The sequence below is a fragment of the Muntiacus reevesi genome, chromosome 3 (assembly GCF_963930625.1).
Source record: "Muntiacus reevesi chromosome 3, mMunRee1.1, whole genome shotgun sequence".
Classification (NCBI taxonomy): domain Eukaryota; kingdom Metazoa; phylum Chordata; class Mammalia; order Artiodactyla; family Cervidae; genus Muntiacus; species Muntiacus reevesi.
Window position 1 is genome coordinate 119,443,401 of NC_089251.1, and position 27,053 is coordinate 119,470,453.

A 27,053-nucleotide genomic window follows, 5' to 3' on the forward strand; every position below is an offset into this window, starting at 1 on the left:
TCTGCTTTGTAGATCAAAGTGTAATATACATGTTTTTCCAGGAATGATTAGATCAAAATGTAACATACATATTTTTCTAGGAGTATGTTAGTTTAATAAGTGTATATATAGGTTTTTCTTTGCCACCCCAAATTGCCAGGAATTTAATAGACTTCTTGGGTCCTTAGGGTATGGAAGAGTAAGAGAAGACGATGAAGACAGTGATGACGATGGCTCTGATGAGGAAATAGACGAATCTCTGGTAGGGTGCTATTCCCACCATGTTTTAATGTGTAAAGTTCAGGGCCGATAGCTTAAATGGATTTTGTTTTTGCTCTGTTTAGGCTGCTCAGTTCTTAAATTCTGGAAATGTGAGACACAGGCTGCAGTTTTACATCGGAGAGCATTTGCTACCGTATAACATGACTGTGTATCAGGCCGTACGGCAGTTCAGCATACAGGCTGAAGATGAACGGGAGTCCACTGATGACGAGAGCAATCCTCTAGGAAGAGCTGGTATTTGGACGAAAACTCATACGATATGGCAAGTCTGAAAATGACTTTGGCTTTTCATCAACAGTGTTCGTGTGTTTTGGAATTCCTCTTACTGGCTGGCTTGCATAAGGAGAGAATGGATTCTAAATTCTATAGTTTGTTATTGAAAGCCACTTTGAGCATTGCATCTTGTGTGTGTGTGTATGTATGTTAGCTTCCTCATTAAATCTACTTGAAAATGTGTTTGGGCAATAAATAATCATAACTTGTATCTACTTTTCTAGTAGCTTCACGTCTTTAAATAAGTCAGAAAAGAACATAAGATGATGATCCTGTAGGTAGTAGGAAGTTTGGCACCTTTGATCCCTTAGAGGCATTTGGGTGCAGTTTCCTACGTTACTGATGAATGTCTGCATAGTTACTGAAAGAGAGTGATTCTTCCCAGAACCATCCCTTGGAGTTGGCCCCTCCTAGGATGGTGGTCTCGGGGTCTTTTCTAAGAATCAGTCCCACTGACATTTCTCCAAATCCACAACTAGGGAGAGAGTGGCTACATCTCAGAGAGTTGTTCTGGTAACTGTGGTATCTGTGGCTTGCACTTTGGCCTTGAAGAATAACTTGCAGTTTTAAAATCTACTTTTGGTTTTCGTACTCTATTACTTTAGGTACAAACCTGTGCGAGAGGACGAAGAAAGTAATAAAGATTGTGTTGGTGGTAAAAGAGGAAGAGCCCAGACAGCTCCAACAAAAACTTCTCCTAGAAATGCAAAAAAGCATGATGAGCTGTGGAATGGTGAGCGATGCCTACAGGGCAGTGGGTTGCCGTTGCTGTGGGGCAGTAGGCTTCCTGCTCTCAAGGTTTTAACAGTGTTGTGTATCTAGTAATAAAAGATTTACATATAATTTATAAAGATATAAATTACTACAAACACTTAGTTGCTTTAAACTGAACCCTATGAAACCTTATCTTCAGAGAATATTGGGAAAAACTTTTTGATGAGACTGGTCATTGGCAGGGTGTCCCTTAGCTTTTATTGTTATTCGTTATAATAGTATGATCTAACAGTTAGAGAAGGAATAGAAAGTTTTGGCAGGTTTTAAAATGACTACCAAAAGTAGTTGACACCTCCTAGTTGACTTACCTTCCTCTGTAGTATTTTCTTCCAGTCTGATTTTGCTCATTTCCCGCCCTTCTTTTTTAATATGATGGTAACCATGCCTCACTGACAGGCTGCTTTCCTGGGGGACCACTCCCTATCAGGGATTTCCAGTCACTGGTGATGTTGAAATTTCCTTGGTCCACAGAAATAAAGTGATCATAGCAGTTTTGTTTTCATAGAACCAAGTTTTTTTCAACATAAGAAGGTCTTTATTTTGATACTTGTCTCTGTTTTTGATATTAAAAAAATTGCCCTTTTATGCAGTGATCGGGTTGTACTTTTTAATTTCTTTGCTTGGTAAAAGTACATGATAAGCTCAATCTTTTTTTTTTTTAATTGCTATTACTTTGTGAGATCTAACAGCAAAGGAATCTCAGATCCTACTTGAAACTGTCACATTCTGTCATGTCCTTAAAACTTGCTAGTGTTTTTCTGTTTTATATGGTCATTTTAAGCTGAATATTAAAAAATCCAGGAAATGTCTATAACTCTGAACGTAAATATTTTGTCTTACTCCTCTATGGCCATTTTCTCGTTAACTTGTTTTTCTAGTGTAAAGGGGAAATGCAAAGTAATCAGTTTTTCTCCTCTACAGTGTATTTGTATGGGAGGGAAAGTGAAATATTCCTAAGCGTGGATGATTTATCTATAAGACAAGGAGGAAGAAATGTTTAAGCTGTCAGTACTTACTAATAAGATACTAAGTGTTAAACCTTAATCACTTGTGGTCACTGTTTTAGGCACAATGAGATGATGCTGGCTCCGTTAGCTACACCTTTCTAACTTTGATCAGCACTTAACTTTGAACTCTTGCCCTCTAGATGGAGTGTGCCCGTCGGTATCAAATCCTTTAGAAGTTTACCTCATACCCACAGCACCCGAAAATATAACTTTTGAAGACCCGTCATTAGATGTGATTCTTCTTTTAAGAGTTTTACACGCCGTCAGTAGATACTGGTATTACTTGTATGATGTGAGTAATTTTGCCTACTTGAAGTTTTCCTGTTGTATTGTCATAACACGTTATCTCATGGTTTCTGTCTAGTGGTTGATCAATTTCCTATTGTACTAGAAAGAAAAACAGTGATTCATCCAAATAGCAGGAATCCCAGCCCAGTGACTTGCAGTGTACTTGTCCGTGGGAACTTCTCCCTCCCCCTCCCTCCTTTCCCCCACCCCGTGGTCTTGGATTAGTTCTCTTGGCAGACTCATAAACTATTCTCTAGCTGTAATTTGTCAAATCAAGCAACAGAGTAAAAATTGAACATTAATTTATTGTAATTAAATCTTTAGGTACGTTTAGCTTAAAGTCCATTTATTCAAGATGTATATGAGGTCAGGCAAAAGTTGAATGCTGTCCTAAATACATAAGAATAATGGAGGGAAGAATGAAGGGGAGTTGGCCTTGCCAGAAACATCAGCTGGTGTGTCCATGACTGAGCTAGTGCCAGTGGCCTGCGGGGGTTGGGATGTTTCAGCTATGCATTATAAAAATTGTTGTTTGGGTTGGGACATACCAACAAGAAACTGTATGTTAAAAGCTAGCAGGGGAAATCTAAGCACTCTGTGTACATATTTGGGGATAAAGGAGAAGAGCAGAAACGTAATCCTCGTGTTTTACTACATCATAGACTTTTTTGTTTTTACAGAATGCAATGTGCAAGGAGATTATCCCAACTAGTGAATTTATTAACAGTAAGTTGACAGCAAAAGCAAATAGGCAGCTTCAAGATCCTTTAGTAATCATGACAGGAAACATCCCGACATGGCTCACTGAACTAGGAAAAACCTGGTAAGACAGTCACTTCTGTCCTGGTGGGCTTGAGAGTGTTACCATTTGTGTTGGTCTCCACATAATTTGTTACAAAAGCATAGTCTTTAGTTGAGCCTATTTAATGGTGTCACTTTAGTGGCCAAACAAGACAGGGTCAATTGGGGCCAGTCCTGGGTCTACTTGATAGTGTCTTTATATGTGAAATAGGAAGGAGCAGAAGGATATTTGACCAGAGATTCGACCATCTTCCATCATAAAATTGGAAACCAAAGGTGGAGTTGGTTGATTGTCCAAGCCTGTTTGGGTCCAGACCTACATTCTCAGAGAGAATAGGACTACACTGGTAAATACAGTAACCACAGCCCCATGTGACTGTGTTTACGTTTAGATTAATTAAAATGAAAGAAAATTGAGTTTTCTAGTCACACTCTTCACATCCTTGCCTGAATTTCCATATTGGACAGGATGGAAACTGAATGTTTAGATCATCTTAAGAAATGCTCTTGGCAACTCTTTGTCAAGATCTTCCAAAATTGTGTATCAGGAGCTGGCAAGGCCTATGTTACTGCAGCGTTTGTTTTTTAAAAACCACCAGTTACCTTTCACAGTTTTGAGTGACTTGGCAAATGCCAAAACTTAGGAGGAAAATCATGAGCTTTTAAAACCATTACTTGTGTATGTATGGTGGAATGAGGTGGGCTGGCAACCTGGTGAAGTGGTGATTATATTTTAAAATTTAGCCTTCCCTAATCATGTTATACATATTTACTAAGAGATTCTTGGGTAGATTAAACATGATCTTGGATGGACTTGACCTTAGTGGTTGAATTTCAGATTTCATAGTGAATGGCTGCTTAATGCATTATTACTAAATCTCTTAGAAAGTTCATGCAAGAATTATGAAAATTATTCAAAATTAGTTTGAGTAGACCATTTGTGATTACATTGTAATTATTAATCTGTATCATATCAAGAGTTGTTTCTAAGATAGGATTTTTAAGTAATTCAGTTAATAAATTTATATTGCATCTTTTTACAGCCCATTTTTCTTCCCTTTTGATACCCGGCAAATGCTTTTCTATGTAACTGCATTTGATCGGGACCGAGCAATGCAGAGATTACTAGATACCAACCCAGAGATCAACCAGTCTGATTCTCAAGATAGCAGAGTTGCACCTAGATTGGATAGAAAAAAAGTAAGTTTCTCCCATAAGTATTTAAAGTTAAGTCATATTGAGCTTTTAAAATAGTGGGAAAACTACACATGTGATGCATCTAATTCTCCCTCTTGGTTTAGAGACTTCATCAGTTCAGTCACTCAGTTGTGTTCGACTGCGACACCATGAACTGCAGCCCTCCAGGCTTCCCTGTCCTTCACCAACTCCCAGAGCTTGCTCAGACTCATTTCCATTGAGTCAGTGATGCCATCCAACCATCTCATCCTCTGTCGTCCCCTTCCCCTCCTGCCTTCAGTCTTTTCCAGCATCAGGGTCTTTTCCAGTGAGTCAGTTGGCAAAGTAATGTCTCTGCTTTTTAATATACTGTCTAGGTTTGTAACTTTTCTTTCAAGGAGCAAATGTCTTTTAGTTTCATGGCTGCTGTCACTACCTCTGGTGATTTTGGAGCAACAAAAAATAAAGTCTTACTGTTTCCATATCTATTTGCCATGAAGTGATGGGACTGGATGCCATCATCTTAGTTCTCTGAACCTTGAGTTTTAAGCCAGCTTTTTCACTCTCCTCTTTCACTTTCATGAAGAGGCTCTTTAGTTCTTCTTCACTTTGTTCCATGAGGGTGGTATCATCTGCATATCTGAGGTTATTGATATATCTCCCGGCAGTCTTGATTCCAGCTTGTGCTTCACCCAGCCCAGCATTTCTCATGATGTACTCTGCATACAGTTGAGTAAGCAGGGTAACAATATAGTCTTGATGTACTGTTTTCTCAATTTTGAACCAGTCTGTTGTTCCATGTCCAGTTCTAACTGTTGCTTCTTGACCTGCATACAGATTTCTCAGGAGGCAGGTCAGGTGGTCAGGTATTCCCATCTCTTGAAGCATTTTCCACAGTTTGTTGTGATCCACACAAAGACTTGGGCATAGTCAATAAAGCAGAAGTAGATGTTTTTCTGGAACTCTCTTGCTTTGTCAGTGATCCAACAGATGTTGTCAATTTGATCTCTGGTTTCTCTGCCTTTTCTAAACCCAACTTGAGTATCTGGAAGTTCATGGTTTACGTACTGTTGAAGCCTGTCTTGGAGAATTTTGAGCATTACTTTGCTAGCGTGTGAATTGAGTGCAGTTGTGCGGTAGATTGAACATTCTTTGGCATTGCCTTTCTTTGGGATTGGAATGAAAACACCTTTTCCAGTCCCATGGCCACTGCTGAGTTTTCCAGATTTGCTGGCATACTGAGTGCGGCACTTTCACAGCATCATGTTTTAGAATTTGAAATAGTTCAGCTGAAATTCCATCGCCTCCCTTAGCTTTGTTCACAGTGATGCTTCCTAAGACCCACTTGACTTCGCATTCCAGGATGTCTGGCTCTAGGTGACTGATCACACCATCGTGGTTATCTGGGTCATGAAGATCTTTTTTGCATAGTTCTGTGTATTCTTGCCACCTCTTCTTAATATCTTCTGCTTCTGTTAGATCCATATCATTTCTGTTCTTCACTGTACTGGCATCTCTATTTTTCTTGAAGAGATTTCTAGTCTTTCCCATTCTGTTTTCCTCTATTTCTTTGCATTGATCACTGAGGAAGGCTTTCTTATGTCTCCTTGCTATTCTTTGGAACTCTGCATTCAAATGGGTATGTCTTTCCTTTTCTCCTTTGCCTTTCGCGTCTTTTCTTTTTTCAGCTATTTGTAAGGCCTCCTCAGACAGCCATTTTGTTTTTTTGCATTTCCTTTCCTTGGGGATGGTCTTGATCCCTGTCTCCTGTATAATGTCACGAACCTCCATCCATAGTTTATCAAACACTCTGTCTATCAGATCTAATCCCTTGAATCTATTCATCACTTCCACTGTATAATCGCAAGGGATTTGATTTAGGTCATACTTGAACGGTCTAGTGATTTTCCCTACCGTCTTCAGTTTAAGTCTAAATTTGATAATAAGGAGTTTGTGGTCTTAGCCACAGTCAGTTCCCCGTCTTGTTTCTGCTGACTATATAGAGCTTCTCCATATTTGGCTGCAAAGAATGTAATCAGTCTGATTTTAGTGTTGACCATCTGGTGATGTATATATGTAGAGTCTTCTTTTGTGTTGCTGGAAGAGGGTGTTTGCTGTGACCAGTGCATTCTCTTGGCAAAATACTGTTACCCTTTGTCCTGCTTCGTTTTTGCTCCAAGGGCAGATTTGCCTGTTACTTCAGATATCTCTTGACTTAGGTTTGCATTCCAGTCCCCTATAATGAAAAAGACATCTTTTTTGGTTGTTGGTTCTAGAAGGTCTTATAGATCTTCATAGAACCATTCAACTTCAGCTTCCTCAACATTACTGGTTGGGGCATAGACTTGTGATATTGAATGGTTTGCCTTGGAAACGAACAGAGATCATTCTTTTTTTTTTTGAGATTGCATCCAAGTACTATATTTCTCACTCTTTTGTTGACGGTGATGGCTACTCCATTTCTTCTAAGGGATTCTTGCCAACAGTCATAGATGTAATGGTCTTCTGAGTTAAATTCACCCATTCCAGTCCATTTTAGTTCACCGATTCCTAAAATGTCAATGTTCACTCTTGCCATCTCCTGTTTGGCCACTTCCAATTTGCCTTGATTCGTGGATCTAACACGAACCTTGATTCATGGACCTGCCTTAGTCATAGTCTTTGGTTTTCCTCTTATCCAGGTGTGTTCTCCATATCTTCCTGTCAATCTCTTAGAATCTCTTGGGATTCTTCTTTACTCCAGTAAGAGTCCTCTCCCATCCTCAGTTTCTATAATGATTTTTATGATTGTTTTTCTCTTTCAGTCTCCATAACTCTTGTGCGAAGGAAGAATATTGTGTTCTTTTATTGAGACTTCCTTTTCTTTCTAAATTACGAACTCTGTGTCCCTTTTATAACTGATGCCTTTATGCTATAGGTAGAATTAATCAAATCCACATCATTCCCTTGGCGAATCAGTTCAATTAGAAGAGATACACCACATCCCTGATGTAGTTCATGTCTCTAAGCCAGTCAGCCCTTGTGTTGCTGATTTCATTTTTTAATGCTTCTCATTCTGGCCTCACATTGCTAGCTCTAAACCACACAGCCCTGGGGTGTTTCCATTGAAGACCTGTCTTGTACTTCCCACACTGCACTGCCTTTTCCTTGGGACTTCTCTGTTCATCTGTTTCTTTCTTGCTGAGGAGTCTTATTGAAGTCTGTCTTCCTAATAAAAACTTCTGTCTCCATAAGTTTCATAAAAGCCATTAAAATGTAATGGCATGAAAGGGGGAGGGGGACAGGTGAGAGGAATGAGAAGTGAAATAGAAAAATGTTTTTTTAAATCCTGTTTTTATTCGTGTCATTTATCATTCTGAAACGCACAGCGTTGGTAGAATTTGGGAATCTATCAGTACCTTTCACGGTACCATGAATCTCCTCAGTAGATGTTTGCAGTAGCGCTTGTAGGATCTCTGCAGGTCAGAGCCAGTAGGTCTGCAGCTCCCCTATCACCTGCATGGTTTCTTCTCCATCATCTGTAAATGTGCCCAGCAAGACTTTGTGGAGCCACAGCCTTGAATTCCATTGATGTTTGAGAAGGTTACAGAGATCCTTCCTTTACCAACTTGAATTTTCTGAATATCGCATCGGCTCAAGATAGTAATTATACTCACATCTAGCTTTTCTTCACGATAGCCAGATGTTGTTGACGTTTGTAGCTCTATAGCTATATCTTAAAACATTTTCTGAGGTGTGCTTTTTTAAGAAATAATTTTTAACAGTTAAATTGATTCCCCCACCCCCATCCCACTGAGAGAAATGCCCCGTGTTTATTAAAATCTCCTCACATTTGTACTTGCTTTTGCAGCGTACTGTGAACAGAGAGGAGCTGCTGAAACAAGCGGAGTCTGTAATGCAGGATCTTGGCAGCTCACGGGCCATGTTAGAAATCCAGTATGAAAATGAGGTGAGCTTAGGAGGCTGTTGACTTGTGCTCGTTGACAGGATGGCTCTTGGTGAAGTTCTAAAAGACAATTGGAAAATTACCTCAGAACTTGAGATTCAGTCTGTTTTCCCTTCAGTGGTTTGTTCCAAGTTCTCCATATATGAGGTTACATTGTATAATGAAAGACAGGGGTGTTTTTCTCCTGGCATAAAAGCAAGTGTTTGTTTAGGTTGATAAAGTGAAAGGTTTTAAATATAACTTTGAAAATCTTCCAACTGCTGTTTACTGAGCTACAACTCATATATAATAAACTGACACTTTTGTCATTAAGTTACACAGTTCTGAAAGTTGACAGATGTATGCAGTCTATGAACCACTACCACATATCAAGATAAAGAATAAAATCCCATCACCACAAAGAGTTCTTTTCCACCATTTTACAGTCAGTCCCCAGCCTTTATTCACCTTGCCTTTGTTTCCTGTGACTTTGATAAACTTACTGGTTCTAGAAATTTCTAAATTGATCATTTGGGAGGGTAGTAGATACAGGGCTTGGGCAACTTTTCTATAAAGAGTCAGGAAATAAATATTTCAGGCTTTGTGGGCCTTCGGATCTTCATCAGAACACCTCAGCTCTGCCTCAGTAGAGGATGTGTGACAGGATGTGTGAACATGGCCCTGCACACACAGACACAAAACGAGCATGGCCGTGTGTCAGTGAAACTTTATTTGAAGTCACTGAAATTTGAAGTCGTGTAATTTTTACACATTGTGAGATATTATTCAAAAATTTTTAATATTGTAGACTTGTTCTTAGCTTACGGACTGTACAAAGCAGGCAGTAGGCCTGAGCTATAGTTAACTGATCCACATTGGAGACAGTCATGTCATCAGTGAAAAAAGACAACTTTTCTTTCTAATCTTTGTCTTTTTCTTTTGAACTGTTTTTAAATAGCCAGCCCAGTGCACCAGAGGCTCAAATAATGATTTTCTGTCTACTTTGACCCGGAAGTATTGAGTCTCCTGGGCGTGCTTTCCTTCCTCTTTCCCTTAGGACACAACTTAAGTCTTTAGATTTCTAAAACTCATGAACATAAGATACAATGTTCCATTATACTGATTGCTAGCTGACTCAGTTGCTCAGTCATGTCCAACTCTCTGCAACTCCACAGACTGTAATCAGCCAGGCTGAAGAGATACAGTTGTTATGTGTTTACAAGCCCAGATATCTTATTTATGGAACTGTAAGATCTTTGCTCTAGTCAGCTTGGTCTGCTTGGTTATTTAAACATGCTTTGTCTACTTTTCTTTTTTTGTCTACTTTTTTTGAGTCCGTATTTTCCTCTCACCAGGCATGACTGTCCTTTCTCCCTCATCCTTAGTGCCTGTCTTCAGGTTGCATTTTACATGAGTCCTAAACAAGTTCAGAATAGCATCACAGATTATTCCAGGGGACAGGATTGAATTACTGATAGAGAAATCATAATTTTATGATTTTCATTAACGAGTCTCACCTGATGACTCTGGAAACAAAGAGTCCGTGAGCCAGCTTCATTGAGGAAGAGGAGTAGGGAGGGGTGCTGACTTCATATGTGCCCAGTACCTCAGGTTATAAGCCACATTCAACCGTTTAAGTCAGCTGGTGGCTGTTAGGAAGTCTTTCTCACTAGCTCTATAAGAAACTTGGTCCAAAATGTCAGAACAAAATGGGCTCCATTATCAAATAGAAATGACTGGTAAGCCAGGGAGGAACTAAGCCAGTCTCCGGGCTCAGCAAACAAGCCCAGGGTTTGGAGCTGCAGATGACCCAGCCGCCCTGACAGTGAAAGGTTAGGCGCCTGGACTGTCAAGTCTGGTGCTGCCACTTACTGACTATACGAAGTTGGGCAAGTTATGTAAACTCCCCAGTGATAACCCAACAAAGGGCCCAATAAATGTACCTACCCCATTGTGTTGTTAAAATGATTAAATGAGCTAAAATATAAAAAGCACATTATCTGTCACATGGTGTATTTTAGTATATAAACTTTAATTTTGGAAAGGAAAAGACTCAAAAGTTTCAAATAAGAGCGTTGTCTTTTTTTGTTTGTTTTTCAGTGTTTGTTTCTAGACCTTTATGTTTTTCCTGCCTGTTGGAGAGGAAGACATTTTCCTCTACCCTTCTAGGTTCTTCTGGCTGGTCTACGAAATTGGCATGGGGCAGATTACTGGAAAAAATAAAAGAGAGTCGTAACTCATCAAAATGGTTTCAGCTCTCATCTTAAATACCACCTTCAGCCCAAAGACAAAAGAGGATGTGGGGGTAGTGGTTTCAGACTCCAAAGGAGAGGAAGGCAATTCACATGGAGCAGATGTTTAGTAAACAAATATTTGCTGGGCCAGGCAGGGACAGTGGGACCCAGGAGTGGACTCTGTTCTCAAGGCCCTGTGCCCCGCCACCCTACCCCAGCAACTGTCCCTGGCCGTCTCTGGCCTGTATTCTTTGCAGATGCCACTGCTGATAGCTGTTCTGGAAACAGGCCATTTGTCTAATTCTTCTTGGCAGTTAGAGAGTGAGTCAAAGTTTCTTCCTTTGTCTTTTGGGCCTTGATTGTTTTCCGGTGTAAGTGATCCACATGCCAAAGAAGCATTTTGAGATTGGCAAGTGTTGTACCTCCACATTCCTTTAAAAACTGATGAAGCAAAACTAGAATATCTGCTTTTCTTTTTCTTTTTTGAAGGAATGGCTGGGTAGGACGAAGATCCCTGAAAGGTCAGGTTGGTCTACAGGGTTGCTGGTCACCCAGTGCAGGGTGACTTGTCAGAGCAGCTGTCCTGGTCCTTTCTTCCAGAGACTTGCTAGGGTGAAGGCGGATGCAGTGATTCCCATGTCATTTAATATTTTAAGTTGAGTCTGTTTGACTGTTAGAAATAACAATATTGGGATGGAGAAAATAGGCTGCTTTGATCTATGATTTCTGTTTAGCCTGGAGTAATTACGCTGAAAGGAGGTAGGGATAACTGCTTTAAAGCACCATCTGGTGGACGCCAGATGCTACTGCAGTTGTTCTTGGCCTTCTTTTCTCACCTTTCTCCAGAGCTGACAATTGAGTGGAGAACAAAAAACCCAAAGTCCTTACTGTCACAGAGCTTTTAGTTTGGGAAGGCCCATACACACTCACTCACTCATGTGCGCATATATGTGTTAGGGTGTGTGCTGAAGAAAAGTGAAGCAAAATAAGAGCATGATGAGGAGGGGGTAGGCTGGTGTAAGTTGACATTTGAGCAACAGTCATTACTGTTACTTCCCTGGTGGCTTAGAGGTATAAAGAATTCACCTGCAGTGCAGGAGATACGGATTTGATCCCTGCTTTGGCAAGATTCCCTGAAGAAGGAAATGGCAACCCACTCCAATATTCTTGTCTGGAAAATCCCATGGACAGAAGAACCTTGTGGGCTACAGTCCCTGTGGTCAGGAGAGTCAGACACAAGTTAGAAAGTAAACCACCACTAGCATTACTATCTAGGGGAAAGACGGTCTCTTAGCAAAAAAAAAAGTGAAGCAGAAAGCCCGGAGGCAAAATTCTTATCCTGCTGAAGGATGACGGTAGCTAGAAGGTGTCAGGGGATCACACGGGACATGCAAGCCTAGCTCAGAATTTGAGCTTCTGCTAGAACGAGATGGGGAGCCTTTGGAGGGCATGGAGGAATGACGTGAACTTGGGCTGTACGAGGATCACTCTTCGAGCTGTTCGAGTAGGATGTGAGATGTGAAGACGCAAGAGACCCCTTAGCAGGCTCCAGCACTGGGCTAGATGAGAGAGCCTTCGGTTACCAGTTGGGCACAGATTTTGAAGATGGGGTTTCCAGTGTTTAACGGAGGGTTGTTACATGAGGTGCGGGAAGGGGAAGACCCATGGATGGCTCCAAGGCTTTGGTTGCAGCAGGGGGTAAATGCTGATAGCAGTTAAAACTGTACTGACCAGCGTGAGCTGGGGCAGAAAGCGCTGCCAGGTCCAAGCAGGTAGCTGTTTGGAAAGTTACACTTAGCTTACTCAGTGGACTAGATCTGAGCTAGTGGGGGTGCCTTTAAAAAGTAACCGTGTGAGTGGTAAGATAATGCCCATTATTTACTAGTAATCAGTAAGTGAAATAGAACCTTCCTGACAGCACTGTGGTTAGAGTAAGCTTATAAACTACGGTATTAACTTGTCATTAGTTGCATATCTGATCTATGGTGTGAGCACATAGGACATGAAAGTTGTGATGACTGCCAGGACCGCATGTCTCATGGAGGAGAGTATTTTACTCAGTGCTCTCCCTTTGGAGCTTGTTTAAAAATATCATTGCCCAGGCTGTAAATCAGACTCCCCTAGGCATGCCACCCCTCTCTGTGTATCCTGGCTCGTGGGAGACTCCGGGGCACCCCAGGTCTGAAGCAGTACCAACACACTCTGAATTAGCCCTGTGGGTGCTGGTGTGGGTTCAGACCTTCGTGTTTGTGTGTGTGTTTTATTCAGCAACCTCTATTAAATGGCTAATAAGGTGCCCAGGCACTATGAAGGATACAAGGTAACTAAAGTTAACCCAGGTGAGAGGTGCCGTTACTGTAGAGTGAAATCATGGTAGTGTAAAGTAGTGAGTCCTTTTGCAGCCAGAGTGTAAGTTCTGCGAAGATACAGAGGCTTCTGCAGAGTCGACATGCGAACTGTTTCTTGGACCAGGGGAACAGTTCATAAAGAGAGAAGGGAAGGGGATCCTTTCCAGACACTGCCATCTATCTCTGAGGCCAGGGCATGAAGGCTGCAAGACTAATCTTATCAGTGCACGGACTTGAACCATACAATTTAATGTTGGGGCCACAGGGAGAGGGAAGTGATAAAGGGCTCTCCATCCAGGTGACCAGGACTGAGGGAAGACAGACAGTTTGGGGAGTAGGCTTGAATACATCCTGATAAAGAATTGCTGTTAGTATTGACTTTGCCAAAAGGTCAGCAGGTTCAAAAGGGGGACAGCACAGATTGTAAAATTTACCTTGTCCTACTTTTGTTCCTCTGTAGGTTGGCACAGGTCTTGGGCCTACACTGGAGTTTTATGCACTTGTATCTCAGGAACTGCAGAGAGCTGACTTGGGTCTCTGGAGAGGGGAGGAAGTAACTCTTAGCAATCCAAAAGGTAATAAATCATCTGTGAGTGTGTCAGTTTGTCATTATCAGGTAAAGGGCCCATAACAATTCATTATATATGTTTAGCTTACAGTGGAGGGCCAGGCCCTCTGACCTAATTTCTTTTCACCTTTGTTTTCTCATCTATCAAATAAGATGAGGCCCTTCCAGCTCCAGAGGATTTCATTCTGTGATCTGCTGACTGATCCTGAGAATACTAAATTTCTTAAATGTTCTTAATTACCGAGTTTTGTCTTGTTTTGTGAAATGACACCTAAGGTTTGGTGATTTACTCATTTTATAGGAAGCCAAGAAGGGACCAAGTATATTCAAAATCTCCAAGGCCTGTTTGCGCTTCCCTTTGGTAGGACAGCTAAGCCAGCTCATATCGCAAAGGTTAAGATGAAGTTTCGCTTCTTAGGAAAACTAATGGCCAAGGCCATCATGGATTTCAGATTGGTAAGTTTAGAGTTGTTTTTCTACAGTTCTTTTATACTTCTGTTCTATGCTAGTCCCTTAATCCCCTACACTTAATGCTGTATTTTAAGAGAGTGCTTTCACAAATGTTAATGTGCACATGAATTGGCTTGGAGAATTTCTTTGAAAATCCAGTTTTGGTTCAGCAGCTCATGAATCAGGCCTGGGTTTCTACATTTCCTTACCAGCATCCAGGTGATACCCAGATGCCAGTCTGTAGACCACTCTTGTGGCAGCAGAGGTTCAGAGAATCAAGGAACATTAAGGGTGGCTTTAATTTTATATTTTATATATATATCAGAATTTTATAAATATATAAAATTCTCTGGGGGATCTTGGTTGAAAAAAATGGGCTGTTAATTATTTTTGAAGTTTCATTTTAATTACAACTAATTGTTTCTTTTAAAAATTCTTGTTTCTGAATATGCAGTAATAGAGACTAAAGTAGAATTATGTTCACTTGGTCCAAAATAAAGTAAGCTGCCTCTGAACATCTCTTGGTGTTGAGGTCCTTATGGAAAATATACATCCATCATTGAAAGCTTCCTTTTTAGGGTCAGTGTTTAAATAGAAATCTTCAATATTCAGTTTTTTTTTCCACTGTCAGGCCCCCAGATTGAGTTTAAATGGGGACAGTTTTGTGTAATAAGAGAAACAGTTTTTAAATTTGTCGTTATCCGTCTCCCCCGACCCACCCTCACCCCCACCCCCGCCTCAGGGATTACTTGACCTTTTAAAATGACCTCTTGAAGTGTCACTTAAAGAATGGAGGCACTGCTAGAAGCTTAATGTGACTATTACAGCATTTGCATCTTCTCTTGTAGGTGGACCTTCCCCTGGGCTTACCTTTTTATAAATGGATGCTCCGGCAAGAAACTTCGCTGACATCACACGATTTGTTTGACATTGACCCAGTTGTAGCCAGGTCAGTGTATCACCTTGAAGACATCGTCCGACAGAAGAAAAGACTTGAACAAGATAAATCCCAGGTAGGCTTAGAAGATGGGGTCTTTGTTAAGTGATTTCTGTTCGGCCTGGTTATTATTTTATATTGAAAGAGTTTAATTGTTGTTATAACAGCTGAAACATACGATTTTACAGTGGGTAAGATGGCCTGTAATAACAGCAGATGATGAACAAGCAACTTGACCAGCAAATAAAATACACCTCTAACTAAAACCATAGGGCTTGTTTTATTACATTTTAGGTGGATGTTATGTATCCGGGCAGATACTCTGTCATATTGAATTTTTTCAGTAAGCATTTGAATCAGTAAAGCTATTCTTAGGGCAACAGATTGATTTTCTGGAAAGATGGCTTAATTTAGGAACAACCTATTTGTTTCTAGAGAAATCTCAGGAAGGTATTTTTAAAGGTCATAGTGGTGTCACTATTTTTTGGTAACATCTGTTGAGATTTCTCTGTTAGATCTCATGAATAATCTTGATCTTTATATCATTAATGTATATTTTTCATATATTAACAAAATTAATTAGATTCAGTCTGAGAGTAATAAGGTTCTGTATCTGACATTGGAAGAAGACAGAATTTTATTTTTTGAGAAGTGGGGTAGAGTCAGGTGTCTTTATATTGGAGCAAGTAACATGGACCAGTGATAAATCAACTTGTATATTTTGTAAACTGCATAAAATAAGAATAAAGAATTAAGATTCTATAGCTAGGTAAAAGGTTATGTCTCTCAATAAGATAGGAGCATATTGGAGATGGGGCTTTTAGAGTACCTTTTTGTCAAGAAAGAAGATGATTTGTAAGAGTTTTATCTCCCATATTTATTGATAATTATTAATGGTAATTTTTTGGTAAACATTTATTAAGAGAAATTGGTTTTTAAAGAAGCCAGATCCATCTTTTCCATATAAGATCTTTTGTCTTAGGATTTTTAAAACCAGTTAGGTTTATGCTTGCCAACCTTGTAAAATTTAAACTACTATAATCTTATTTAAGATCATCTCTTAGATAAATAATGCTGTACCACCACAAACCACCCCTCCTCAAACCTCTCCCCCCACCAATAAAGTACAATTCATGACCCTCTTCCAAGAGCCATACATGTATTAATTCATTTAATCCATTGTGAGATACACATGTTTTTGTTATCCCTACTTTACACATTTACACATGAGAAACCCAAGGCAAATAGTTTGAGTTGCCTACCCAAGGTCACTTAGCTGAAATACCTGAGAGCTGGACTTCAAACCCAGGCTCTCTGCCCTGGAGGCCACGGTCTTAGAGCTTTTACAAGCTCTCTTATGTATCCTTGTCTCCTGTGTAGTCTGCTGCATTCTCTTCCTCAAATCTTTTGAGATTTGTTCTTCTAATGTTTATTATTCTGATGTTATCAATTTAAAAGTGTAAGATGCATAGCACAAGAACCACATTCCAGAAAACTTCAACCAGAACTTGAAGACTGGTGGTATTCTCAAATGTCTTACTTCGTTATTTATAAAGCATACAGATGGAACAAGGTGTCCAAGCTGAGCTTCCACTTGGTAATTTAAATTCTTGAAAAATACATGAAAAATTGGCTAAAGCGTAGCTCTTAATTTAATATGTAATATGTAAAACGGCTAATCCCTTTTAAACATCTCAAGGGCATACTGTATATTCTAGATTCCTATTAATAATTGCATTGTTTAGAGCTTTCCAGTGGGAAAGTTTTTATTAAGTCCTTTTGCTGACAGGCATTTCAAATGAAAAATGGAAAACCTTTCTTGTGTGTCATGAAATGATGTACCCAAACTGAGAGAGATGTAAACATGTGTTTTTGCAGGGAAGCAAAAATTCTGAACAAAGTGTTTTACCTTAATGTTAAATAACTCTGCCCCACCCCAATGCTATGTTTTGAATTATCTGGAATCCTAAGCGGCTTTCAGTTTCCTCTTTTAAAAAGTATTAACCAGAACTTGCCAGTCTTTTTTGTTGTTGTTGTAGAAGTGATTACTTTTCTGCATCTTGACTGTCTAACCTCTAGGAATTTCGTACCTAGGGGCATCTTTAAATCAGAAAGTCATTCACCTTCTTTCTCCTGTAAATTCTTTTTCTTTCTCCTGACACCTTCTTTTCAAAGAGAATTTGCAGTTGTGTGTGTTGGTCTTTGATTCAGAAATAATATTTTATGTAAGGCCTTCAAAATCTTAAGCATTTTGTAAGAGTGAGTAATACAAACTGCTATTAACATGCATTTGTCTTTAAAGTGGGACTTGACTTTTTTTAGGAGTTCGTTGAAACCGTTTTTCTCATCGTCATGTTGCTGTGTGAATACAGAGTTGTTAGTGCTGGGCCTGCAGTAATTGAATGAAGGATCTCTGGGTGTTCTTTAAAGTTGAGCTTGCAGAGAAAACAAATTAACTACTTTTACTAGAAAGTACATTATTTGTATTTACAATTTCCTAACTGTGTTGTATTACTTAGTATTTGCTACGTACATATATTGGAATTAGTGCTCCAGAGGAGCCTGGAGGGCAACAGTGCATGGGGTCCCAGAAAATCGAATACAACTGAGTGACCTTTTTTTTCCCCCTTGGATTCATTAAGTTTAGCTGAAAATTTGTGAAGTTTGTCTGGCTTTAGAGCCTGCACTCTTAAATCAATCATTATGCAGACTATTCAGTTCAGTTCAATTCAGTTGCTCAGTTGTGTCCAACTCTTTGCAACCCCATGGACTGCAACACGCCAGGCCTCCCTGTCCATTGCCAACTCCCGGAGTTCACTCAAACTCGTGTCCATTGAGTCTGTGATGCCATCTATTATGGCCTGTGAAATCTGTTTGAGTATGGTCAAATTGAGTAGCAAACATCTCATTTTGAAGGAACACTCAGTCTTGTTTTCTCATGTAAAAATAGTTGGATTTTGAAGTGTTTATGATTATTTCCTATGTGATCTCAATGACTTTGTGTAGATTATAACAAAGAACGAACAGGCTCAGAGCTAAAGAACCTCGTACAGTTTATTAGCCTTTCTTTTATTTGTGACAAACACCCTTCTATAACAAAGAACGAAGAGGCTCAGAGCTAAAGAACCTCGTACAGTTTATTAGCCTTTCTTTTATTTGTGACAAACACCCTTCTATAACAAAGAACGAAGAGGCTCAGAGCTAAAGAACCTCGTACAGTTTATTAGCCTTTCTTTTATTTGTGACAAACACCCTTCCCCCCTTTTTTAGACCAAAGAGAGTCTCCAGTATGCATTAGAAACCCTGACTATGAATGGCTGCTCCGTGGAGGATCTGGGATTGGATTTCACTCTGCCAGGGTTTCCTAACATTGAACTAAAGAAAGGAGGAAAGGATATACCGGTCACCATCCACAATTTGGAGGAGTATTTAAGAGTGCGTACTGGCCACACCCCCTGGAGAGAAGGCCATCGGTGGTGGTCACGTGGGTGGGGCCGACTGCTATGAGGGCGGGGGTGGGATGGGCGATCCGTGGCTGGGAGCTGCTGCACAGACTGGTTTGAGACCGTCACCGCCCGGGGTCGACTACATGAAGTCCCTTTTTTCATGCCTTACCTTCTGTTTGCACTTGAGATATTGTCAGATATTTCACAGTATGCCTCATGTATAGCTGTGAACTCTGCCTTTAAGCTTGGATGCCATCTAATAATATCATATTTTCTTAGTTTAAGGAAAAAATCAGTGAAAAGGAACATCCCTTGTGTTGTCTCTAAACTGCATTTCTGCTTTTCTCTCAAGCCACTTAACTTGACCTCATTGCCTTTGATGCTCTCCATACCTGTGTACAGACGTTTATGTTTGTTTGCCATCTCACCATCCTTGACCCTATTTATTAAGCAAAAACAATTTTGTACTGATCCAAATTATATTTTAGATAGCAATCTATATGTCTTTATCATCACTACTTTTGGAAAAGTTTCTTTTGTTTTATTCCTGACTTTGAATGGAAAGAGCATTGGGTTCTAGACAGAAAGCCACCTACAGCTCTGAGACCAGACTTTTCCAACAGATGGTAATTGTGACTCTTGAAACATTATCTTTAATTCTCAATAACATTTCATCCTCTTGGGAAGTTTCATGTGGTTTTCATCTGGTAAGGTAATTTGTAACTCACAGGGATATTATATAAGTAAATTTTTAAAACACACTAAATGTAAATGCATGTGGCATTTTTTGCATATTTTTAATGGCCAGACCCTGAATCAGAAGTTGACCTGACCTATCTGTTACTTACACAGTTTTCTGCAACATATTCTAAAGACCTTGGATTTTTTTTTTTTTTAAGTGATCAGGAAGGATATTTGACTCTACTTTGCCAAATGTTAAATAGGAAAGAAACTTGGACTCTGGTCACAGATTTTTAAAGAATTATTTATTTATTGTTTTTTTTTTTTTTGCAGCTGGTTATATTTTGGGCACTAAATGAAGGTGTTTCCAGGCAATTTGATTCATTTAGAGATGGATTTGAATCGGTCTTCCCACTCAGTCATCTCCAGTACTTCTACCCAGAAGAAGTGAGTAGCTTGTGTGCAGAAGAAATGGTCATCTCTAGTTCCATACCTGTAATTATCTTAGTGAGGTATCTCTGTGCTTTTTAGTCAGATACCCTATTGTTATGAGCAAATAAAATTGTGGAGGGTTGGGCGTTAAGAGGGTAGTTTGGGAAAAATAAGATCATTTCCTGAGTGAGAATGAATATTCAATATGATGTGAGTATTTTTTTTTATAATATATTTTCTGGCTGAATCTGCAAATCTTTGAATGACTTAGCATTTTAATCTCACTTATTTTTATGTCCATTTTGATTTGCTACTTATTTGAAGACGTGTGTACTTGGCACTTTTAGGCACTAAGTGTCACCTGGAAATGAAAACAGCAAGGGTTGCTTTTGGAATTGGATCCTGGTCCCCACTGCCTGGGGCTTCCCAGGTGGCTCAGCAATAAAGAATTTGCCAGTGCAGGAGATGCAGGTTCAATCCTGAGTCAGGAAGATCCCCTGGGGAAGGAAATGGCAGCCCACTCCAGTGTTCTTGCCTAGGAAGTCCCATGAACTGGGGAGCCTGCAGCCTATAGTCCGTGCGGTCGCAGAGAGTCAGATGTGACTTAGTAACTAAACAGCAACCCCACTGCTTAGCTGTGTGACCTTATCCAGGCTTTCGTATATAAGCTGACTGGCTCATTCATAAAATTGAGGTAAACTCTGTCTCACTGAACAAGATACATAAAGTGCCTGACAGTGTAGTAGATACCAAATTTCACATGTGCCGAATGGATTTTCTCAAAGTAGACAAGTCATCCCGCAAATGGGCAGTCAACCAGGTGAGAGATGGTTTAACTGGATACTGATCTTAGATTTTTATCCTAAGGACATGAGCATTTCTTTCTTTACAGCATCTGTCCTGTAATGACTGTCTTAATCCTAGACAACCGTCTGGCATAGAAGTGCCTTTGCAAAGTGGGAAAACCTCCCTGTTTGCTATTGGTTCAGCTTTGTTCTCCCACTTCTCCTGCTCAATATTCTCTCTGTTAGCTTCTGTTATTGTGTGCCCTTGTGTTTGTAAAAGTCAGAATGTATAAGATCTCTCTGGTCAGAGGTAGATTATGAAGTTAAAGCCTCTAAAGAAATGAGAAGAATTAGGTAGGTTTTGATTCAGCTTAAAGGCTTCTCTGGAACCTAGTCCCTGCAGATGGTCGGGGCACCCGTTACTGTCAGCTACAGAGGAGAGTAAATCTGTGATTAATAGTGGAAGAGCACTTTGTATAAAGAGCACCAAGCAGAAGCTTGTGTACTTCATATCAGCTCACCACAAAACAGAAAATGTGTGCCGCTTTGCTCAGTTGTGTCTTTAGTAATCTGTTGCCCTTGTTTAAACACACAGCTGGATCAGCTTCTGTGTGGTAGTAAAGCAGACACTTGGGATGCAAAGACACTGATGGAATGCTGCAGGCCAGATCACGGTTACACACATGACAGGTAAGGCCTGGGCTCTGCCAGGGTTCAGATACACATATAGGTCTAGGTTTTAAAATTTGTTTACCTACTAAAGGAGGCTTTCCAATATTTTGGCTTCTTTTCTCTCAAGACTGGGACTTGAGGACCGAAAGGGGTTTTGGGGCTTTTTTGCCCCAAGTGTTTTCTGTGAAAATGGGCAGAATAGGCAAAGAAGGGGATCCCAAGGTCACCCCATTAACCATTTTGTGTACAGTAGAGGGGAAATACCTGTACAGTCCCAGACAAGTCTCATTTATCACCAGAGTAGCCATTCCATTTGAATTCCAGATGTAACAACCGAACAAAGCTGTGTGCGTTTATAAAGTGAATTCATATGTAGTCACATTTAACAGTCTCTAGCTCATTGTAAGTCAGAAATGTATTTTAATATGATGAGATAACTTTGATGTATTTATTTCTGTTGTAGTCGGGCTGTGAAGTTCTTGTTTGAGATTCTCAGTAGTTTTGATAATGAACAGCAGAGGTTATTTCTCCAGTTTGTGACAGGTAGCCCACGATTGCCTGTTGGAGGTGGGTACAACTATTGATTTATTGTAGCTGTGTGGAGGGGGATGGTGAGAGAGAGAGTGTGTGTGCATGCAAAACTTAAGTGCCAACAGCAGGATATTTTTTGACTTACAAATGCCTTTTAGTTCCCTGGTGGCTCAAATGGTAAAGAATCTGCCTGCAATGCGGGAGACCTGGGTTCAGTCCCTGGGTTGGGAAGATCCCCTGGGTAAGGGAATGGCAACTCACTCCAGTATTCTTGCCTGGAGAATTCCATGACAGAGGAATCTGGCGGGCTACAGTCCATGGGGTTGCAAAGAGTCAGACATAACTGAGCAACTAACACTTTCTTCTTCTTTCTAGTTATATAATACTGCACTGTTAAGTTTTCAGGGTGCTAGGAGACAAGAGAGATCACTGGCAAGGCAGTTCATAGAGACTCTTTACACGAAAGTAGGATTGCTCATGTGCATGTAGTACTGCTTCCCTGTACTCAGATTCTCAGGCATTTGTACATGTAAACCCTTAGATGAGAAGTGGTTCTAAAGTCTGTTTTTTTCAGAGATGAATCCTAATACGGGTTGAATTGGCACTCTTTAAAAAACACAAGGAAAGCATAAAGCAGTGTTTGCCGCCGTGTCATAGTGACTTTGAATGGTGAATTAAAGCAGGCACCAGAGTCCTTCCCCTCAGCGTATCTTGAGTGGGTAGAGTTCATTGCCCAGGAGGAAAAAGTGCCTTCTTGTGTGGTCATTTTGTGCAGCAGAGCAGTGTTGGACGTTTCCTGGCGGAAGTAGATAGAAAAGGGTACTGCTTGTGATTCCAGACCAATTCTCATGGTTGAGACGCGCGTTTTCCCTGTGCTCTCTGATGGGCGTCCCGTAAACTTACCACGTTCCTTTGTCCTTCTTCCTTCCCTCTTCATCAGGCTTCCGGAGCTTGAATCCACCTTTGACCATTGTCCGGAAAACCTTCGAATCAACAGAGAATCCAGATGACTTCCTACCCTCTGTCATGACCTGTGTGAACTATCTTAAGTTGCCGGACTATTCAAGCCTCGAGATAATGCGGGAAAAGCTGTTGATGGCCGCGAGAGAAGGGCAGCAGTCGTTCCATCTTTCCTGATCACATCAGGAAGCGCGGTGTCTGCCTGTTACAGCAAAAGACAGAAATCATGATTTCTTTTCTAAATGTGTCACCTGAGTCAAGGAAACATGTTACGCCTCTCGTTGTAGGAAAATGGCTTGCAGGATGTAAAAGAGACTCTTGGTTCCTCTTCATGAATGGCCCCGTGGACTCGAAGTGGTCAGGCCCTAAAACGTTGTTGTGATGAGGTTTCTTTAGCAAGTTCTTGTTTAAATTATCATTTATTTGACGAGTGAAGTTTTTAACTTGCTTTGCTGTGTGAAATTTAAAAAAGGGATGTTTTTCCAGGCTGAAACAATAAATGTCGCTGTGCAGTTTAATTCTGGGCTGTGTGTATCCATCTAGCTAAGTCTGCAGTTTTGCTTCCTCCAAAGACAACTCTTGTACAAAAATTCAAGCTCACATGTGTTTGACAAAAACAGTTTAGTAAGTGAGCTCTGTGCTTTCTGCTCCGCACCCTCCCACCCTCTCTCGAGTTTCCCCACCCGACCCTTGTACTGTCTGTGCCGCTCACACAGGTTTTTTGTGTACAAAATCCACAGTTGGTACATCTTCGTCCGCCATGGGCTTTTGTTCCATGTTCTCAAATTAAGATATAATTTAAAATTCATGGAATTGAAGTATATTGTCAGTATAATTCAGCCCTTATAACTAGGTAGCTTTTTCCAAGAGCTTAGATGTACCAGAGCCGTGGGATATCACTGGCCTTACACGAGGGACACACTAGGACTGTTTACTACATGTGATTCCCGCAACCACCACCTCCGTAGTGGAGGCAGGGAGAGCTCATTTGTTTCTTTTGTGTCGGTTAAAATGTTCTGCAACTTGGGCTGGCCAGTGTTTATTATTCTATGGTCAGAGCATTTTGAATTGATAAAGCAAAATTAGCAGTTTACATTCCCTGTTGGAGTAGAAAAACAATTTTTTTTCTTTTCCCCTTGTTCTTGTTTTTAAGTTTTTTCCCCACCGTCTTTTGTTCCTCCAGTCTCCTCTTCCCCTCCTCCTAGCGTTCACTTGGGACAAACAGCCCGGCCTTTGTCTCGACACAGATAGGACACCTGTAAGCAATGCTCTGTCCAGTTTTATGTGCTGATTTCTCAAATCTGCAATAATTCATCAAGTTCCTGTTTTTACCTGAAAATAAAGTTTGCTTCACCTTTTTGTTTATATTCCGTGCTGTATGCATAACTCTCAATTGTATAGATGCATCTCAACGCAAGCAGATCATCACAGCTCTATGATTCCCATCATGGCTGTTTGCGCTATTCAAAGAATTGAAAATAGCAACTTGAAGAACATAAAAACTGCAAGAATGGGAGGAGATTCCTTCCTTCCTTCCTTCCTACGGTTCAAAATTAAGCCAGTTGCATAAAATTTGAGAGAATTTCCATAGTTCATCTTTGTGAAAATGAGTGATGAACTGATCTTTTTTTTATTGGACTTTGAGAAATCAATTTTTTTGTTCTAAAGTCTTACTTCATTGATGTAGAAGCTCCTTTGTTCCCTATTCCACCACCTTAGAGAAATTCAGTGGCTTGTTTTATTTAGATTACTTTGTCGTTTTACACTCAAATGGCCTTATACGAGCATCTTCTTAATGAACCTGGGCAGTGACCCTGGTTGGGTGAGTTAGGTGTTAGGTGGGATGGAGCAGTGAGCGCAGACTGAGGCACCTCCTGGGTCCTTGCAGAGGCTCTAGCGAGCAAAGGGCTTCACCTTGGCATCACCTTGAGGGAGCTGTGTCTCTGCAGTTCTAGATCAACACCATAGGACCTGTGCAGTTTAATCAAGCGAAACTAGTTTTAATGAATGAACTGATTTGTTTTTAAACTGTTCTGAAACCTATCTTTTTACAGACTTTAAGCACAAAAGATTTTTGCCTGAACATAACGTTTTTGTTCCTCTTTTTTTTTTTAAAGGATTCTGTTGTTAAAATTCCCACATATGTATAAACAGTGTTTCCTACTTGGATATCTGTATTTACCATTTCAGTCATTTCATGGCCCTGGCAAATTTGGCCTCATTGATGTCAACATCTAATGAGTACATTAGTTGGTTTTTGAATCACACTCTGGAGCTTGATTGTTTCAAAGTCAGTAGTTAACCTGTTTAAAAGCTTTCAGTCCAGCTTAACTCCTTAATTTGGGAGTGGTGGGGGAGTTGGTCCTTGGTTAATTAGGAGCAGGAAGACCCTTCCCATTTTCAAGCAATCTGCCTAAGACAGAGGCCTTAATACTGCATCATAGGGAAAGATATCCTTCATTTGCTGTTACTCCAGTTATGCCTTAAATTTATTTGCTGAGTAGCCCTGTCCCCACTCACTGCTCTCTAAGGATGCTTTACACGTGTAGACGGTTGGATAGTGACTAAGACCTTGTTGTCCTTTATAGTTCTCTCTGAGGTGGAGTCAGTCAGATGTTAGTCATAGCTGATACCAACTGTGGGGTTGACATTCAGACGGTGACCGATTTGCTCTACTTTGTAGATGAAAATGTTTTTAACTGTTTAAGAAGGAAGGGTTAGTGAAATGTATTCCCCTCCTCCCAGCCTCTCCCCCGCAACTCCACCCCCCTAAAGTGAATTGTGAGTGTCCAGTAGTCTCATTAGGAACAGACATGGAGAGAATTCTAGATGCCTTAGCTAAACCCAGCCAAACCCTTCTACACAGTCCACGGGACACTTTCTGCTCTTCCCGTGTTTCAGCTCTGCTTCCCTGAGTTGGCGGTGATGAACTGCCCTTCAACTTAGCATTCTCTGAAGAAGGTAGTACCCTAAAGTCCTTGTGTCCCACGTTTGACTATACTTGTGAGTTTGGTACATAACATGGAAAGGAGAGGTGTAGCTGGCTGGCCGACAGACATCACTTCCTGTCCTCCTCTGGGGCATCCTGTGCATAAAGGCCGTTAGGGTTGAGCGACAGCCCCAACTTCTGCATCTAAGACATGAGATTGAGCTCTTGCTTTTTCCACAGTAAGGATTATTGCCAGCAAACTGAGCGTGTCTTCCTGTTAGTCCAACAGGTGTTGAGACTGTGCTCCCAATTCCTGTCAGTGAGTAGACTGAGGAAATGGGAATGTTGCTGATATTCCACGGGGGGAAAAAAATGTGATGAAAAAGGAGACTTGCTGGGGAAAGACCTAACTGCATTCAGAAACCAAATCCTCCTGGGAGAGGTTCTGGATGCTGAGGTTCATTCTTCATCAGCAAAGATGATCAAGCCTTTAATTCAGTTATCTTGGGCTTTGGTTGTTTTGACCCACTTTATTTTCCCTACTGTAATGAGAACATTGTTTGAAAATGTCGTACTCTGTATTTCTAACTCTGAGAAATGCTTTTGTATGAGTCGTAGGTTTGACGTTGCAGTAGTTGACATACCTGGTAAGGGATAACCTAGTGACAAATCACTGAAAATGCTTCCTTTGTTACCTCAAAAGAAAAAAAAAATCCAGACAAAATATAGCGTTTATATTTATAGAAAATGGAGAATTGGCTGTTTTCAAGACCTTCAAGTTAATTCTTATGCAAGAAAAAGTTCTTAACTCTAAAGACTTGTTCTGCATCAAGGAGACACTCTTTAATATTGGAAGAGGTGGTTTTATTTTTACAACAAGCCTACTCATACTACCAAACTTATAACCAATTGCTGATCTCCTGTGTAAAGCATTTTTTTTCTCTTATCTGAAACAGTGATTTATATGAACTGTTGGAATAATGGAACCTCAAAATACAGATGTGTATGTAAAATTGCATAAATGCACTGACTTCCTTCTCCCTGAATATATTTTTAATAAACAGCATTATCCTACATGGTCAGTTTTATTAAATTATGCACAACGAGAAGGTTCTTCTGAGAAAGGGGTATGCTTGTGTGGGTGGCTTTTGGAAAGCTTCCTAGTGAGGTAAGTAGCACAGTAATCTTAGCCTTTTGGGGAACAGATTACAGCAAGTTACAAGAGCCAGATGTATTCAGGGAGATGACCGGAGAACTTGGCTTGTTGGTAGAGAGAGATGGCACTTCTCCTGAAAACTCTGCAGTGGTGAAGCGGGGCCCTGGGGTGGGATATTTGGCAATGCACAGACATTAAAGCCTCCTGCTTGAAGCCCCTTGAAATCACTGTTCCTTGCTTTCATGACTGGCTGCTCTGCCTTTGACCAAGGTCCGGATCATCAGCCTTTTTCACTGAAATTTAAAAAGAAACGTCAAATTGATTTAAGAAAGCAAAGGAAGTGGGGGTTTTGTTTGCGTGCTTTGTTTTTTTTTGTACTTTGGTATAGCCGATGAACAATTTTGTGTAGTCTCGGGTGG

General features: G+C 40.4%; 1 protein-coding gene across 15 annotated transcripts in view; it reads left to right on the plus strand.

The window, feature by feature from the left end:
• Positions 1-26,552, plus strand: part of TRIP12 (thyroid hormone receptor interactor 12) — a 149,143-nt gene extending 122,591 nt beyond the window's left edge. For all 15 annotated transcript variants that reach the window (XM_065930382.1, XM_065930384.1, XM_065930390.1 and 12 more), the window contains 15 exons: positions 168-241; positions 324-523; positions 1,140-1,267; positions 2,456-2,607; positions 3,284-3,426; positions 4,448-4,604; positions 8,431-8,529; positions 13,548-13,662; positions 13,957-14,111; positions 14,954-15,118; positions 18,313-18,477; positions 19,503-19,616; positions 20,982-21,076; positions 21,522-21,625; positions 22,530-26,552. In XM_065930382.1, the coding sequence (XP_065786454.1) occupies positions 168-241; positions 324-523; positions 1,140-1,267; positions 2,456-2,607; positions 3,284-3,426; positions 4,448-4,604; positions 8,431-8,529; positions 13,548-13,662; positions 13,957-14,111; positions 14,954-15,118; positions 18,313-18,477; positions 19,503-19,616; positions 20,982-21,076; positions 21,522-21,625; positions 22,530-22,726 (2,063 nt within the window). In that variant the 3' untranslated portion in view covers positions 22,727-26,552. The remainder of the gene's footprint in view (positions 1-167; positions 242-323; positions 524-1,139; positions 1,268-2,455; positions 2,608-3,283; positions 3,427-4,447; positions 4,605-8,430; positions 8,530-13,547; positions 13,663-13,956; positions 14,112-14,953; positions 15,119-18,312; positions 18,478-19,502; positions 19,617-20,981; positions 21,077-21,521; positions 21,626-22,529) is intronic.
• Positions 26,553-27,053: the final 501 nt, after the last annotated feature.